Here is an 18,286-nt window from a genome sequence, read left to right as displayed (position 1 = left end):
TCTCAGAATAACTAAAATAAATTTGGTGATTGCTACGGTACAATGATAAATTCATACGTACCGATACATTTAAAATATGGACAAATAACAATAAGACATGTGGAATTTATTTTCCACGTCAGCATTTAATTTTTTTCTTTTTTAAATATATAGTATATCATCACTTTTACTAAAACACCCTTTTAATTAAATAAAAATAAAAAATATTTATTTATTTAATTTTAGAAAAAGACTTAAACATCATTTCTTTATTTGATTAGACAAAAATATCCTTTTAAATTAATCAAATTTTAGAATTCAATTAATCCTAATTTTATAGTTTCAAATAATTGAAACAACAAAACAAAAACATATTAAAAAAACAAAAAATCAAAATTATTCTTCGTCTGAGTTAAACATATTAAAAATACAAAAAACTAAAATTGTTCTTCATCTGGGTTCAAAAACCCTCCCGTTCATGCCTCTAAATGTTTCAGTGTTCTTCATCTTCTTCTCTCCTCTTCCCCTTTTGCTCTTGATATAGCACTGGGAATTGGTAGACTTCCAAAGGTATCTTTAAATCCTTGTATAAAGAAGTTTCTTGCTAATTTATTCTGCTTTTGCAAACATTGAACCCTTTTTATAGATTAATCTAGTTGGTCGTTGGTGAAAAGATTTTCTACTTTGCTCCGACTTCTGATTTTCCTTCCACGTTTAATTTGCTATGTTAATTTGGCAACTGCATGACAATTATGCTTCCACAATTTCATCTGATACGATAAGAGAGAAATAAAGAAGAAATCTGTCTCTTAGTTCATGGTTCATTGTTTCATTGGGTGATAGTTGTAAGCTGATTGTTATATATAACTGTTGTAGGGACGTGTTGTGGAAATATATGGTCCAGAGGCTTCTGGGAAAACAACTCTTGCTTTACATGTGATTTCAGAGGCACAGAAGCAAGGAGGTTATCTATAGATGCTAATTTTTGCCCCTGATGATAATGTCTATATTGTTTTTGGTTGTAATGTGACCATAACCCCTATAGTTGTCAACTTGTCAATATGTTATTGTCAATCACAAGAGGCATTTGCTTTAATCTCCCTCCCTTTGATTTTCTGTATACATTGTGATAATAAAGTGGATGTATTCTTCTCTGTTGTAACACCGAATGAATGCCTATCCCAGTGTCTTGTAACTCGATTATCTTGATTGCTTTTAAATTCTGGTGGTATCCCATGAATTTGATTGGTTTAAAGTTGGTATCTTTGAGCAGTAGGGAAGTTACCAGCATCTCAGGCTAATCCTGAAGTGGTCTCTGCTTTTAGAAGAGAGGAAAAAGAACAGGCCATGAGGCTTTTGGACAATTACTTGAGAATTTGCCGTGCAGCTAAGGTATTTCTTTTGATGCTGATTTCTGCTTGTTCATTTACACTACTATGGTGATTTTTTTTCTTAGTTATATTTCTAAAGGAGAACTATTTTTACCGCCTGGGAAATGTGGCTCAGGAATCAATCATATTGAGCAAGACCTATCAAATCTTATTGGCTGCCATTCTGTTTTATGTATTGTAGCTGCAGAATATGTGAATGATTATAACTGCCTTCTATGTATGTGTTGTTAAAATGTTCGTTTTAGACAAATATGTGATATGCAAGCTGTGGGAAAGAGATCCATCATTGATGGTGACGGTCTTCGTGTAACTTTCTTTCCCAGGTTAAGGCAAGCTTTATGATGACAGAAGCTGATCAAGTCCAGAAAGGGATTGTTGCTTTGGTTGTCGGGCATAATATTAGGAGGCTTGTTATTGGAGCAATACCCGAAGGGTAAGTAATGCTTTGATTGTCAGCTAACTTGCTGTTGAATCTCAATATTCTGTGGAAACTGTCTGAGAATTTTCTTTTCCTTTTTCTTCCTTTCCATCTCTTTATTTGCTCTAGAGACTTACAACTAATAGCTAGAAGCACAGTATCTGCTTGTTTCCGTTTCTTTTTTTGGTTCCCTTTTTCTTTCATTGGAGGGATGAATGAATAACCTTTCCTCTTACAAAACCATAATGGAAAACTGCAGTTGGATGAAAGTCAAAAGGAATTCCAGGAAAGCAAATTATGCTGCCAAAAATGCACCCCCCCTTCTGTAAAATATGGTTTATCTATAGAGGTAAACATATTTGGACAAGAGAAGCTTCTGAAAAACCTTGTTCTTTATCACCGTGTGAAACAATTGAAACAGAAGGCACTTTTGCCGCCGAATCAACTACATCCAGCGGTCCATTGCCCCAAAATTCTGCTGAGAGTTCTTCAGATACTCATTTAGAGGCTGAAGAAGAAAGAGTTAATAGTCAACTTGTTGAAGTCAAACAAGAAGCTGATGAAGCAGCAGATGAGTCTTTTGTTGAGCTATTGAAGTTGGAAGCTGAAGCCACTGAGGCCATAAGGAAGGTAAGGATAACTTAATGATTGATTCAGAGTTGTGTAGCAAAAGGTTTTTTTGTTTTTGTGCTTTTATTTTTTCACTTTGTGTTTGTTGTAACTTGTAAGGAATGTAGCCAAACACAATCTTGCCTGCTGTGAGGGTCAGGGATGAAATATAGTGCTAAATGAAGTTTGACAAATTACTGGGATCCTATGTACATGTTTCCGAAACTTGTCAGAACTGTGAAACTACAAATGTATTGTTCAGAAATTTCTTGACACCATATTATGTGATTTAGCTGCATATCTTCAAATTATTGACAAATGATAATATTAAATAGATAGATTTAGAGTTTCATCATGGTGTTTGTTCCAACTTGGGTTGTATGTTTTTTCTTCAGGTCAATTTTTTGAATCTGCTCATGCACAGGAAGTAAAGCTCAGACAAGAGGCAGAGGATGAGTTGAGAACCACAGATTGTGGTGAACAAGCACTTAGTCTTGTGGATACCTTAATCCGTAGTAGTTCAGTTGACGTAATTGTTGTTGGCAGTGTAAGTATGCAGCTCCCTTCAGTGTTAGGATCACATTGGTATATGAGTTGATTACCATTAGTAAGAGTTAGCTAGGAGTACTTGGTTACAATGGTTTAGTCATTTGATTAGTATAAATAGAAGTGATAGGATACAGAGAAGGGTTTCAAATTCTGTGAGTAATTGTGATTGTTTTGAGAATTGAGAGGTCTCTTTAATATCCACTCTATCATTTTAATTCATCAACAAATACAATTTTCTGTGTCCATTTCTAATGTTTATTCTGGCTGTTTATTTTTCATGCTGATTACCCCAGACCTAATGCAAACAAGAACCAGCTCTCAGTTCCCAAACATGCCAAAAGATAACTTTTGGAGAAAACCTGTGATCTTATCAGGAATTTTCCGGAGTACCTTGATGTTGTTGTAAGTGTTGCAAGAAAAACTGATGGTCGTCATTGGGCAGATTTGCTTCGAGCATTGGGATGGCTGAGAAGCGAAATTTGTGGAGAATAGGGAGAGGAAGTATCTAGGGTTTGAAGACAATCGACTGAAAACTACATAATGAAATTTCAGAGTTCGCATCTGAAGTTTAGGAAGGAGAATGTTCCAATTTTGCATAATTTTCATTTGACAGTGACACTTTCAAGGATAATGATATACCCAGTCGTACTGCACTTTTAAGGATCATACTCACATGTATTTTTATGGACCAAATAGCGAGCCTATTATCGACAGTATTTATTTATTTATGTACTTCAAATCATCTATCAGTTTTTGGATGGAAGTTCAAAACACAACAATAATAAAAGGATGACTCCTTACATACTCGACTAAAATCCTCCCTACTTGTAAAGCTCACAAGATCACAACGTTTTCTTAATTTTCAATATATAAAAAGCACCAAAGCCATGATAATGATACATTAAAATAACATAAACAGTAATGGCAACTGAACATGTTTCAAATATACAACCAAACTTCTAGGAGGTTACCCAGTTCAATAGAATGAGACGCATGATCAAAATATGTATCTCAACTCTAGAAGCAGACAAGACCCCAAATAGCATGAAAATAACTATAACTATAACCATAACCATCATATGACAGTTTTTTGCCTTCTCTGAAGATCCACTGATGAGGAACATACTAATTGTATCCAATATGGTCTGCTCTTGGCTTTCCATTTTTCCCTCTTCATTTCCGTAGGATATCTTGCCGGTGAGTTCCATTCTTTTGCAGCGTCGTTTATCAGAGCTTGAGCTGAAGGCGATTCTTCAGTTCTATCAACACTTGTAGGAAGGATATTAGAATTAGTATTTTCTTCTTCCTTTTCAAGTAAAGTCTGAGCATCACTAGAATTAGAAAACTGAACATGAGCAGACTCTAACTGTACATCACGTATTGAAGCATTTGTTATTACAACAGAATTTGAACCAAGTGGGGAATCATCTTGGCCAAGCACAGAAGGGAACTCGGCACTGTCTTTTTCCTTCAGATTAACAACTCCACCAGCCACTTGAGGATCCAAGTTAACTGCATCTCTAACTGATCTTGCAGAGTCATCTTCATTTTCACCAACACCAGTATCCGAAGGGACTATAATTTCAACTTCTTCAACATCTGTTTTGATCTCATCCTTTCCCTTCAAACTAGTCCCCAGTTCAGATGTAAAAACGCAATCTCTCACATTTTCATCAGCATATATCTTAATTTCAGGCAATACATCTGGCATCACTTCAGCTTTGTGGGGATCTGATACAGTTGACGAGCCAACATTCATTGCATCGTTAACTGCCATTTTAGACTCCCCTTCACATGTTTCACCCACAACAGCATCAGAAGGGGTTATAATTTCATCTTCATCCTGATCAGACCTAATCTTGTCCTTCCCTTTCGAATTAGTATCCAATGCAGCAGATGTCAGACTGAAATCTGTTACATTTTCACCAGGAACTAAAGCATATACCTCTTCTCTTTCCTAATATATGCTATTACCTCTTCTCGAAGTAGACTAGGAACTAAAGCATATACCTCAAAGCAATCCTTCTGCACACAAAAGTTTCCATTGCAATGAGGAAATTGCATATAAAATTATATTCTACTTGAACACAAGATAAGCTACTTACAGAATTGTACCAGACCTTAATAATGGGGTCACCAACTTCACCATTGCCTAGAAGACGTTGTGAGTGCCAACCCCGCATAGCGCGTGCTGCAGCATCTCTACGTGCTCTACCTGATGCTGAAGTCTGCATAGAATCATCATTGAAACACAAATAACAACAGGGATAACAGATATAAACAGATAATGATAGAGCGCCAGTTTAATTCCTCCCGCAAAGCAGCTACTACATTACAAGAAGGTAGAAATCAAACCATTTTAAACTATTGTTCAAACTTAATCATCATGACAGGGCACAATGGCGTAGTTTGATCCATGTAGTCGATCCAACCTAGTGGGATAAGGCTTTGTTGTTGTTGTTGTTGTTGTTCAAACTTAATCACGTATTCACATTTAACAATGCTTCATGCCATAAAACCCACGTGTAGGCATTACTTTCCTAGGGATGGGGAAGGGAGGTAAACATGTAGAAAACCATAGAGATGCAAAGTCGCACAGATGAACTATTCTTCTTGCTGGAAACGTAATAGCCTTCTGAAATTGTGAGGAACCAGGGGGAGTTTAAGCTTGAACTGATAATTAGGTCAAACTTTCTCTTAGGAAAAGTAATTTTGAGACAATCTAAATTAGAATTGCACCATGTTAAAGCCCCTAAAATTTCAGCAATATAATTTTCCAATAGTTCCCTCATCTTATGTCAGCAAACTTGATGAAAAAGGTGTCATCAATCATCTATTGAAGTCAACAAAGCAAAAATTTCCATCAATAAATGTTTCTTGTACTAGTGGTGGAGCAGGCACAGAGCTTTAACTTTTTTGGAAGTTACTTTTTGAAAGAAAAACTGCATAATTACTTGGTCTGGGAGTTAAGGGTTAAATTGGGAAAAAAAATTGGACACTAACTTCCCCCAATTCCTATATATAGTAGATATTATTGCATATGCTATCAAATCAAACACAGAAATTACATCTTACCTGATTTTCGATATTCATAGGCTCTGGTTGTGAAGGAATTGGAACACTCAGCTCACCACCTTTTATCTTATGTCTTTCATAATCAAGAAGTGCCTGCAGTAGTTCAGAAATATTAAAAACGAATAACACATTTGAAAAAGAGCATGCCTACATTTATATGCACAATATCTGGTAAATCTTTCAGAAATCTTGAAAATGGAATAGCTAATAACAAAATAAGCATATATGTCTAAGGTATTAAATAGATTATATAGAAATTTAGACAATGCCACTACTTAAGAGCCAAAATTTTCTCTAATAAGGCCATAACTTGAACACTCATCATCTTGACATCTTACAGATCATACGGTATGCTAACATGAAAATTTCCAGGAAAGTGACATTATCTAAAATAAACCAAATGTTAATAATAGTAATGTCCACACAAATAGTCTAAACAGAGGCTTCAAAGAAACACTAAGCATGCATAGACATTTCAACAATTTGAAAACAGAATTTATTTCATAAAAGATTTTTTTTTCCCAAAAGATGAAGTCTAGCATTAATCTAAAACCACCTTCTCATAAAACCCACGGAAAGTCCATGAAACTGTGGTACATGTCCTGCATGTGTTAAAAACAGAACATTATAATCAGTCATAAGCAATCAATTCATCCAAAAAGCTGTCAGAATTTGGCAGCCCTTCTCCCCACACATACCCTCCAACCCCCTAAAACAACCAAAAAAATACCACTTATTATATAATGAAAATAATAGCTTGAAAAGTATACTTTCCCATGCATAAGGAAATCGAGAAACCATTCATAATACATGGAAACAGTTAATTGGTCTCATCATCATAACCAATACACACTACCATTACCATGACATTACTTAGAAAATTAGAAAGAATGCATATCACAGATTTGAAATCAAATAACAGAGAGATACAAAGTACTATAACTTGTCCATTTGAGGAGACTCTTCAATGAGCCATGAACACAATCAAGACAAGATAGGGGACGTTGGTTCTTACTTAGGAGGTTTGAAAGATTCTCCCACTTGCCGCCATAGCTTACACGAGGTTACCTATTCATAAATATAAGCCAGTTAGGGGTATGTCCTGGCAGCAATGAAAAAAGAGATAATAAACTAGTTTCTAGTACAAAATACTTTCACCATTTAAATAAACAAGAACAAGCAAAAGATAACACAATCGATAAATCAAGTCCAAGTTATCTTAAAATCGACATCTATATGTTCATAGGACAAATTTGGAGCTTGATCAACATTTTCCTCATTTTGATTTGCATCTATATCTTCCATAAGAAACACTGCATTATGCAAAACATTAGAAACAAAGAAAGAAGAGTTTGAAGAGGGAGCTACAAGAAACTAACAAACTAAATTAACTTCATCTTAGAGGGATGCAAGAGCTTCATTTATAACAGAGTTGGAAAAGAGAGAAAGATTAGAGATCAGAATAACAAACCCTACCTAACTGTACCAAACTAATTTTGTTATTGACCAACTCTCTTATCTCTTATCTCTTATCCCTTAACATACAGCAACAAAAGATTTAGTATTTTTTAAGCAACACAACAACAAGGTTCAGTAACAAATTCAACTCAACTCAGTTATCCAGCAACAACCACATTTATGATATGTTCAGCATCAAATTCAACTTACAGCTGACAACAAATTCTACTTCTAGAGTTCTAGCAACAAATTCAACTATGATAACTATGAAAACTTTCAGGCAGCAACAAAAACATAAACTATGATAACTTTCAGGGAGCAACAAAAAAACTCCAATTCTCGAAATATGATTTACAGCAAATTAACATTAGCTAATCATAATTTCAGCAACAAACTCAACTTTCAACAATAAATTCAAGATGTACTAATAATTTACAGAATTGAAATTGAAAGAGGAATAACAAGGCCAAAGCTGAAACTCACCTGGGCAGAGAGATGAAGCAAAACTTAACAAAGTGATTATTCTGCAAAACAGCACCAAATTTAAGGTTCAATAAACTCAGTAATGATTTTCGGCAACGAACAAACTTAAGCTAAGTGATTATTTTGGCAGGTCAACAACAAATTCAACGTTCATGATAATGAGTAACAAATTTCAGCAACACATTCAACTTTCAGTAACAAATTACTCCCAGCAACAAAATCAAACTGCAGTGATGCAGCACCAAAATTGAAACAGAGACCATGGGAAACTCACCAAATCGGGTTGCAAGAAGGAAGTTGACGGCGAAGGAGAAGCTGATGGCGAGGGAGAAGCTGACGGCAAGGTTCGAAGCAAGAAGACGACAACGAAGATAAGCCCACCGGAATATGTTGCCTCTGCTACCGGCGACGAAGAGCGCAGGGAAGGGAGAGATCGAGGCCAGGTGCGAGACAGAGACCTTGAGAAGCAAGAAGACGACGACCAGGTGAGGGGACGAGGTGAGAGACCGAGAGCGCGACGAGGTAAGGCCGTGAGAGATTAAGAGTGACGACCGACGAGGTAAGGGGAGCGACGAGTGAGTGACGAAGTGAAGGTGACGCCGTGAGCCGTCGTGAGCCGCCGTGAGTGATGGACTGTCGAGCTCGAGAGAGAAGAGACACAAGGCTGGCTGGGGGTTAGGTGGGTTCCAATTCCATTCTGATTAGGGACATTAGCCATTAGGGTTCATGCAAATCAACAGGGGTGGAGGACATGAGGAGCGAAACGACGCCCCCATTTCAGGAATTAAAAAAAAAAATGACCCGGACCGGGTTAAATTAACCGGCCGGATCACCGGTTTTAATAAAAACCGGTCGGGTCAAACCGGTTTTTACCAGGTCCATTGCTTGTCCGGTTCAACGAGTGGCTCGACTTGATCAGGTTACCGGGTGACTGGATTTTCGGTCGAACCGGTCAGGTCGAGTCGGTTTGATAACTATGGATCCAGCTTCGAGGGTGGGAAGGCCTTCTGACTCTTCAAATTCAAACTGTGAAGAAATTATATTTGGAGTGGTCTCAAAGTCATAGAATAAACGATCTTCCAATACCTCGTTCAAATAAATGGCCTGTTTATGTCTAGTTAGAGTTTGCTTTTTTAGACATATATGTAGATAATTAACAAAAAAAAAAGGAAAATATAGTTACTCCACCTCCTACCCATCAAGCTTCAGGAAGTATGCATGCTGGATATGGGATGCCAAACGGTTCTTCAAAAACACTTGACGAAACAATGGCAACAGAGATAGAAACTGAGGTGAAATTTCACATTTTTCACTATGTTGCCAACCGCTGGTGCTGACCTCTGTCACCAGACTTGTGTAAACTAAAATATCTCTCCTTTTTCCTTGTCTTCTTTTATTTTTTTTATAATTCATAGTTTGTCAAGCTAGGAATCCATGCGCCATGTTATGGACCTGTTGAGTGACATGCTTCAAGCTGTGAATCCTAGTGACTGTACGGTACGTTGGATGATATCTTGGTCTTGCTGAATTATCTCAGGCCACAGTAAGCTAAATTTATTTTGTTTTATGCTTAGCAGGCTGTAAAAGACGAAGTAATTGTTGATCTTGTTGATCGCTGTCGCACCAACCAGAAAAAATTGATGCAGATGCTAACAACAACTGGGTTAGTTCCAACACCTGTCGACTGCTTTATGAACTCTGCATGTCCACAAGATGTGTGGAATAATCCTAGTTTTCTTTCAGGGATGAGGAGCTTCTTGGACGAGGCCTTGAACTAAATGATAGTATTCAGAGTTTGCTTGCAAAACATGATGCAATTGCTACAGGGAATCCCCTTCCAATTCAACGTGCAGGTTCCAGCACTCCACCAGGTGAAGTTCTGCCAGATGAAGCTAACTCAAATTTCAATCAAACTGATGTGCGGAGCCCCAGCCATCAGACTGACATGAAGAGCCCCAGCCGCAGTCCCGTAGAGTCTATTTCAACGCCTAAAGCTAGCCCACCAGCCCCTCTCTATTCTCAAACTTCGGGATTGAGTGATGAAGAGGAAGAAGATGAATTTGCACAGCTAGCTCGAAGGTCAGCTAGGACTAATCATTTTGATTTATATTTTAATTGGCATGGGTTTTGGAAAGTCAATTTCTTCCCTGTTGCAATTGTGATGTGAAAATAGGAAGCATGAGTGTTATATAATCTTGGACATGCATTTTGGTCTATGGTGCCCTGGAACAATTCAGGAAAAATGAATTGGTTCCATTTTTTAAACCAATTATTGATTCAGCATGAAATTTTTACCACTTATGCAGACATTCTAAGACGCAGTGGGCGGCGTCAATGAGTGTGACGTCACATGTGGCAGATTCCTCAACTACTGTCCCATCCAATGCATTAGCTCTTCCCGATCCACCTGCACCAGTTAGTACTGGAAAGGATCAGGACATTATTGACTTGCTGAGCCTCACTTTGTCCCTCACACCATCGACTCCACAGGAAAATTATACGTCATCAGCGACCTCTGTCGAAGGAATGCATCAAGCAGCCAATCCATCCACAACAGAGGGGTATTCTAATGCTCCCCAAACATATCCTGGGAATAAGCAATACAACAGTTATGTCGCGCCATGGGCTAGGCCTCAATCGCCGTCGGAACCTCAAGTCCAGTCACAGCAACAGATGTATCAACCCCAGTCTCAGTCCTGCCCCCAGTCTGCGACCCCACCCTCGTATGAATCCGAACAATCACTGCATAATCAACCACCTCAGTTTCAGCAATCACAACCGTTCCAACAACAAAATCAGCCACCTTTGCAGACCCCACCCTCGTATGAATCCGAACAATCACTTAATAATCGACAAACTGAGTTCCAGCAATCACAACCATTCCAACAACAAACTCAGCCACCGTTGCAGTCCCAGCATCCTCAATATAGCGCTTCACCACAGTATCAACCCTCACACGCACATTTGCAACCCCAACCCCAACATTTCCAGGGTCAGGTCCGATCCCCACCCCAACCACAGTTACAATCTCCACCACAGCACTTTCAAGCTCCACCACAGCAGCAACGATTTCAAAATCAGCACATTCAGTACCCGGGAAGTTACCCTCCACCACCATGGGCCTCAAGCCCTCAACACCGGGTTATCCCAACTATCAAAACCAAAACCATTTATCTCCTACCAATTCGTTCTCCAATCCTCAAGCCAACACAACAGGGCCTTTTACATTTCCTTCCAATGGTGCTGGATCTGCTGTGGGGGCAAATTTCGGCCAAAGGAGCCCAGGCAGTACTGGCAGCGGACAGCGGCCCTTTATTCCATCTTACAGACTATTTGAAGATTTGAATGTTTTTGGAAACACAGATGGAAGGGTGAAGATGACTGGTAGTGGAACGTCATCCGGCATGTCAGGTACAATGGGACCTGGCATGGTTGGAGGGCGCAAGTGAAGTTCTATTATTGTAAAAAGCATGCAATGTTGATATGGTTTATACCTATTTTTTTTTTCCTATTTATTTTAAGGTTATGTAAGTTATTTAGATTGATTCAGCTGCAGTTTCCTACTTATGAGTAGATCATAAAGTCATTAGTTTTCAGTGTTCCCTCAGACGATAGACTCCGGAGCATTCTTTGATAAAAGATTTCTTTCTGGTAGTGGTTTCATTTTTAAGATTTATTGATCTTTGACCACTATAATTGGCACGGAAATTTTTAACATTTGTGCATATTGAGAGCATTCACCTTAATTTCAATCTCAAATGTGTTGAATTTTTTTTGGGTGTTTTGAACAGATGCTAATTACGTGCGTATAACATTCTTTCTATACACAGCTAACTGTTGTACGTGTTTATTTTTCTAACTTTCGTTAGAATTGCTACGCAACATTTTGAATAAGCAACAAATCATTCAACGGTGCCGTCTTGATACACTGCGCGAGTGCTTGAAACTCACCATTGCTATGTCAAACTCACCACTTCAGCTAAGGTTACTTCTTTAGAGGCAGAGGCAGAGTCTACCCCTGACAAGTTGCGACTTGCCATTGTGCAATTCCATGTCATGTATCGTCTGTCAGCTGACATGGACCCAGGTAGCTCCAATAACTGGCTACACAACTAAAGCCACCACAACGGTCAATGGTAGGTAACCATGAACTAATTAACAACAACCAAGTGAAGGCTAATTGTACTATTGTATCAATTCAAACTCGATCATTAACACCTCAATAAGTTGATCTTTAAAAGCTTAAACTGAAATGAAATTTGACACATTTGACTCGTTGGTTGGTAAGCTGATTTGGTTACAAAACAATAAACAAAAATCTATAATCTATTGTGTAATGACATGCTATTAGATTACTTATAGTCATACCGTAATGTTACTAGATGAAAATTAAATTAGACTATCGATTCTCTATGCAGTGTAAACAGTGAGATTTTGGGTACTAGAAGATGCCAACACGGCAGCTAAAAATTCTGAAATTTTAGTCTCGTACTAAAACAGCACACTGGCTCAAACTTGAATGAAATTACACCATGGCAAGGTTTCCCCGAATTCGAAGATTATATTTGAGTGAATATGCCTCAGTTCTCAGCAGTCACACCACCCACAGCAAACTAAATTACATATTCTGCTAACAATTTACAAATTAAAGGCGGATTGGGATATAACACAACATTGGAATGGAAAATAATAATAAACAAAATTATTTACACATATTTACGAAGATCATATTATTTGACAAAGCCTCCAATAAATACGCATGATTACTCCCAGTCAGGTGCAGCCCTTCTAACATGGAGGCTAATGAATGAGTTGCATACACTACCAGCAATTCAGCAGAAATTCACCTTACCAGTATGTTTCAGATTTATTCACAGCGGCAATGAAGCGTAGTAACAGGTTTTAATTACCCAACCACCAAACTATCTCATTGGCCGAGGTATTGCATGATCATCCAACAGCAAGAAATAAGCATGGCTTTCCTTAGACATGTATCATGCACTCTTCTGAGCTGGAGACAACCAATGAAATCAAGAGAAGGGGGGGTGAGGGACAACAACTGTAGATTCATCTTGCTTGAGTGTTTTCATCAGCATAGATACAGACACATGCATCTGCAGTACTAGCAGCAAGCAAGACTTGGTATGGGTGGAAATTAAGGCAGCTGACAGACCCAATTTTCTGAGCCATAAGGGTAGGACTGGATAGTATCGAATAGTGCCTAGTTGATCTCCTTCAAGGCTGAAAACTTTAATAAGTTGCTTGGCTGAGCCACTGGCAATGATTGGAGCGTGTCTACGTACAGCTAAAGCTGTGAGCGAGCCCCGGTGAGCTTCAATGGTAAGATAGGCGCTACTATGATTTCTTATATCAAGGAATTGAATATCTCCAGCCTGAGAAGCACTAACAATCTAAAGAGGAACACAAATACAACATAATTTCATCATCCTTTTCATATCAAATCCATAGATTGTTATTGAATTCCTACCAAGACGGACAACATTATATGAAAAAGAAAGCAAAAATTAGTAAAGATCATCTTACCTTTCCTGGGTCTAGTCCAGGTTGAAAGCCAATCCCCACCACCTTTTCTACTCTCTGTGTATGTGGCCGTAATCCACAGATAAGCCTAAGAAGCAACATTGTCAGTAGCCATAGTTAGAAAAACAGTAACTATAGTCAGATTTATACAAGATTGCAGTGATTATATAGCTGATAAATGACTATAATTCTGAGTAATGTTCTCAGTGCTAACAACAACAGCATAAGTGTTCCTATGAACTTGAAGCATGTCCTTAGCAAGATCAATGGCTATAACTCCTGCACTACAACCCATAGCACCCAAATTGAAGCTTCTAATGTTACCCCTAAGCTTGTACTTGTTCACAATCATTGCAAAAAGTGAAGGAGTTGGGTTAAACAAACTGCAATTCACAACAAGAACACCAATATCCTTAGGCTTAATCTTTGTATTAGCAGAGAGATTATCCAAAGCACCAAACATAACATTCTCAGCTTCTTCTCTTGCAGCAGCCATGGAAGGAGTTGGAGGGATATGATGCATGGCTTCGGGTACATACTGACCGTGGAAGTCTAAGGTTTTTTTCTTGGTTGAGCTTCTGCTCTCTGAACTCGAAGGAAGGAAACTGGAATGGAGATGGGTTTTTCTACTGAGCAGTCTGAGAAGAGGGGGGCAGAATCGTGACGGAGACAGAGGCCAGGCGACGAACACAACTCAGAAGACGGTGGTGGGTTGAAAGAATCTGCGACGACCAGACGAAGACGATGGTGACTGAGCGCCCGACGGACGGCGGCAGGAGCGCGATGGAGCAGATGAATACCAGGAACTGACGCGCCGAGGTCGAGGAAGAAGAAGCTGCGATTCTTGAAGGAGGATGAAGCACGGACGACCAGACGACGATGGTATGCCTGAGAGCGACGAACGGCGGCAATTCTTGCGGCGGTGGTGGAGAAGCTAGGGTTTAGGGGAGAAGCTGTTAAGATAGGGATATTCAAAAGGTATTTTTGTCTAATCAAATAAAGGAAGGATGTTTAAGTTTTTTCATTAAAATTAAATAAAATTTATTTTTTATTTTTATTTAATTAAAAGGGTATTTTAGTAAAAGTGGTGATATATTATATATTTAAAAAAGAAAAAATTAAATGCTGACGTGGAAAATAAATTCCACTTGTTTAATTGTTATTTGTCCACATTTTAAACGTATCGGTACGTATTAATTTATCATCGTACCGTAGCAAACACCAAATAATTTCCGTTAATTAGTATAAGTTTAAGTATTTGTTTTGGTGTTTGAGAGGTGAAAGATACCTACAAATTGTTTGAACGTTTCAATTTTTTGTTTGCAAAAAAACAACTTTTTGGTTTTGCGTTCACTATTCAGTGTTATTAACTCTGATATTTAATTCTTTTCTACCAATTCCATTTTTTCTATATTTCATTGTTTTATTTATAAAATTTTTATTGGTTCTCTTTATTTGAGTTTTTTTATTATTTATTTTTTATTTTTTTGTTAATTTTTATTTGGTTTGACATTGTACATTTTTATAATTATAGTTTTTATTTATTATTTTTTTATAATATAATTTATTAATCTCATTAGGTAGAATAAATTAAACAAAAAAAATTAATCATAAATAAAAATAATAAAAAAATTATAGCATATTCAAAAAAAATACTAAAAATATTAAAAAAATATTATATAAAAAGCATACTAGAAAAAAATAAAAATTAAATATAATTATAAAAATAATATTATAATTTAATATTATGTTTTTTTAATAATTATCTATATAAAAATAATTTTAATTAATATTATTTAAACAATATTTATTTTATCAAGATCAATTTTAATATAAAATTATCGAACATAAATTATATTAACACAAACTCTTTTTTTTAAGTTATTTAAGTCACCAAAAAATATTAACACAAATTTATTTCTATCCAAAATTAATTTTATAAAATCACTTTCTCACACTTATTAGTTGATGAGTTTGTGATCTGAAAAACGACTCGTCCTTTATATATTCTCGAAGACTCTATGCTAAAATGATCATATTGGAACCATTATTATAGGAGCACACAAAGTTACTGCATGAACAAGGAATATTGGAATACATACTCAGCTCAGCTTCATCGAAGAATGCACTTGAACTAAGCCTCAGCTACTGTCATGGGTAACTAAACATAGCAGATACATCATAAATGAAGCTAAGAGAAATGAAAGAAACAGTGTACAGGGACTAGGCCCAGACACATCTTTTTGTTAAATGACCATCTTAGTGGGCCTTGGCCCTAGAAAATAAAAAGAATCCCCTAATCGCAAGCTCTATAAAATAATTCCCTGCCCGCAAGCTTTGTGTACTAATTAGGCAGTTACATGGGGTGTTCAAACCCGATCCAATCCGAATAAAACTGTTCTGTCACATCAACAGCCGTTTCCGCACTTGATCCTTCTTTTTCTTCTTCCAAACTCTCACTTAGTAAAGCTTTGAAATTGTGATTTGCAGCTTCGTACTCAGAAGTTAGAACCCATCCCTCGCAATTCCAGCTACCTATTAGGACACACAACTTTCTCATATCGCAGAGACAAATTCAAATCTGAACCAGGTCTTCGGTAATTCTTCACCCTTTCCATGATTTCTTCATCCAATTTGCATGCATGTTTGTTTTTTTTAACTTTACACGTTTCTATTTCTCTCTGTATTCTATGTTACATCCACAAGTTTATTTTTCTTGGGTCGCATTCACCATGTTCATTAATAAACAAATTCCCAATGTCAACTTAGGTCTATTTCCAAAATTTTAAACTTGTAATCTACCGATTTCATTAAATGCCTTTTTCCTCTCTAGAGATCTGCTCAACCTTGATGATATATGAAATAAAATAGGTAATGGAAGAGACTATGCAATTAATCATGTCATAGTAAACAGGATTTTTTTTTTTTGGGGGGGGGGGGGGGATTGCGAAGAAAAGTTGGTATTTAGACCATTGTTTATATACTATTAGAATATATGCCGGATAAATCTAGTGCATTTCATTTCTTTCTTTTTTGAGAATTTATAATAGATTGATTGGAAAAACTTTGAAGTCATGCTTGTTAATTTTTTTGCTTGGCAAAGTTTGTAATAATTTTATCTCTTTTGTGTTGTTGCTCACACTATCAGATGGGTGTAGTGAGAGGAGTGATATTGGATGAATCGGTACTCTTAACTGAAGGTGGTGAGGATAAAAATGGATTCATACTACGGCCAGGAGCCGAGTCTCTCATCCAAACACTCTCTCGGTCCAAAATTCATATAGGAATCTCGTATGACGTGGACTCTCTAGATGGCAAGGTGAGTGTTCTTCAAAGTAATGCAAGTTTGAAAAATTTTGATTGTTTTATCTTAAATGATCCTACGAATGAGATTATGCCTGCATGGAGCATTAATACTGATGGCGGGATTGTTTATCTAGTTTCTAACAAGAAGGAGGTCTTACCTAAATTAAGCAGTTATAAATGGCTTCTTGTTGTTTTGAACGATGGAGATGAAAGCTTGTATTACACAACAGATGCACTTCGGATACAAAATTTGGCAGAGTTTCCCTTGACTATGTGCCAGTTGAATAAAAGTTCAACTGGAACTAATGCTGCAACTGTGGGGTATATAATGAAGCCTTCTCGAGTTGTAGATTTTGCAAACAGGGGTGCATTTCCATTATGTCCTACTCAAAATGGGTTGATGTTTGTGCCTCTCACACCCATGCTTCCTTTATCAACTCAATTGAAGAACGTTGATATAGTTCTCCACAAAGCCACAGATGAGATATTATCCGTTGAAGACAATAAAATTACTTTCACGGAAAACATACAAGAACTGCAAAGATATTTGGAACTTCACCAGGATCTTTGTGTGATTGACCCACTGACGAACATATATCCATTATTGGATAGACTAGAAATACAGCAAATTCTACTTGGCTTAGAAGAACTAAATAGGGAAGGAAGCCATTTGATTAGAGGGGCCCATTTTCTTAAGATAGATAATTTTGAAGAATTTAATTTCGAGACTGGGTTAGCTGAAGCTAGATTGTCTCTTCCATGTATAGTGAAACCTAAGATTGCTTGTGGTGTTGGTGATGCACATAAGATGGCAATTGTTTTCAGAGTTGATGATTTTAAGAATGTTGATGTTCCTCTTCCAGCTGTTATCCAGGAATATGTGGATCATTCATCTACTTTGTATAAATTTTATGTTTTGGGTGAGAAAATTTTTCATGCTGTCGAGAATTCTATACCAAATGCTGATGTTTTGAAGAAATCATCCAATGGCGATGAACTCAAACCTCTAGAGTTTGACAGCTTAAAATCTTTACCCACCGCCAGTGGTGACTGCAGCGCAACGAGCGGAGAGTCTATCGATGTTAAACTGGTTACAGATGCTGCAAATTGGCTTCAAAGAAGGCTTCAGCTTACCATCTTTGGTTTTGATGTTGTAATTCAGGAAGGTACGCGAGATCATGTAATTGTGGATGTTAATTATCTCCCTTCATTTAAGGAAGTAGGTGATGAAATCTCAATACCTGCCTTCTGGGAATCCATTAGAGGTAAGTATGACCTTAGGTTGTCTAAATAATCATGTTACAATTTTGTGATTCTTTGGCAAGGAATTCAGAGCCTATCAAACTCTTGATATCAAGTAGAAAATTGAAGTTGAATACTCAGGCTTGGACATTTGACATTTGAAATACTTCATGTCTGTGAATTGTGATGGATGCTATTACACATTTCAAAAGTTGATTGATTTGAGTGGTCATGC

General features: G+C 37.2%; 1 protein-coding gene, 1 long non-coding RNA gene and 1 pseudogene across 3 annotated transcripts; 2 read left to right on the top strand and 1 right to left on the bottom strand.

The window, feature by feature from the left end:
- Positions 1 to 5,180: 5,180 nt before the first annotated feature.
- Positions 5,181 to 8,718, bottom strand: LOC130968970 (uncharacterized). The gene is made up of 6 exons (XR_009081761.1): positions 8,237 to 8,718; positions 7,963 to 8,003; positions 7,037 to 7,089; positions 6,578 to 6,623; positions 6,022 to 6,114; positions 5,181 to 5,581 (listed from the first exon to the last, which is right to left on the bottom strand). It is a non-coding gene; the product is annotated as an uncharacterized LOC130968970 (long non-coding RNA).
- Positions 8,719 to 9,176: 458 nt separating this feature from the next.
- Positions 9,177 to 11,515, top strand: LOC130967059 (TOM1-like protein 6; annotated as a pseudogene).
- Positions 11,516 to 15,893: 4,378 nt separating this feature from the next.
- LOC130969190 (inositol 1,3,4-trisphosphate 5/6-kinase 4-like) lies at positions 15,894 to 18,103 on the top strand. Of its 2 annotated transcripts, none has more exons than XM_057894818.1 (2): positions 15,894 to 16,093; positions 16,652 to 18,103. In XM_057894818.1, the coding sequence occupies exon 2, from the start codon at positions 16,652 to 16,654 to the stop codon at positions 18,101 to 18,103; it is 1,452 nt and encodes a 483-aa protein (XP_057750801.1). In that variant the 5' UTR covers positions 15,894 to 16,093. The 2 variants fall into 2 exon arrangements, with proteins under 2 accessions (XP_057750801.1, XP_057750800.1); XM_057894817.1 differs by having other exon boundaries at positions 15,899 to 16,100.
- Positions 18,104 to 18,286: the final 183 nt, after the last annotated feature.

Source organism: Arachis stenosperma, chromosome 3, assembly GCF_014773155.1.
Source record: "Arachis stenosperma cultivar V10309 chromosome 3, arast.V10309.gnm1.PFL2, whole genome shotgun sequence".
NCBI lineage: Eukaryota > Viridiplantae > Streptophyta > Magnoliopsida > Fabales > Fabaceae > Arachis > Arachis stenosperma.
This window is presented reverse-complemented; position numbering and strand designations above follow the sequence as displayed.

Bases quoted from the DNA above. Each gene is read 5' to 3' on its own strand.
- LOC130969190 (XM_057894818.1), top strand. From the start codon at position 16,652: ATGGGTGTAGTGAGAGGAGTGATATTGGATGAATCGGTACTCTTAACT.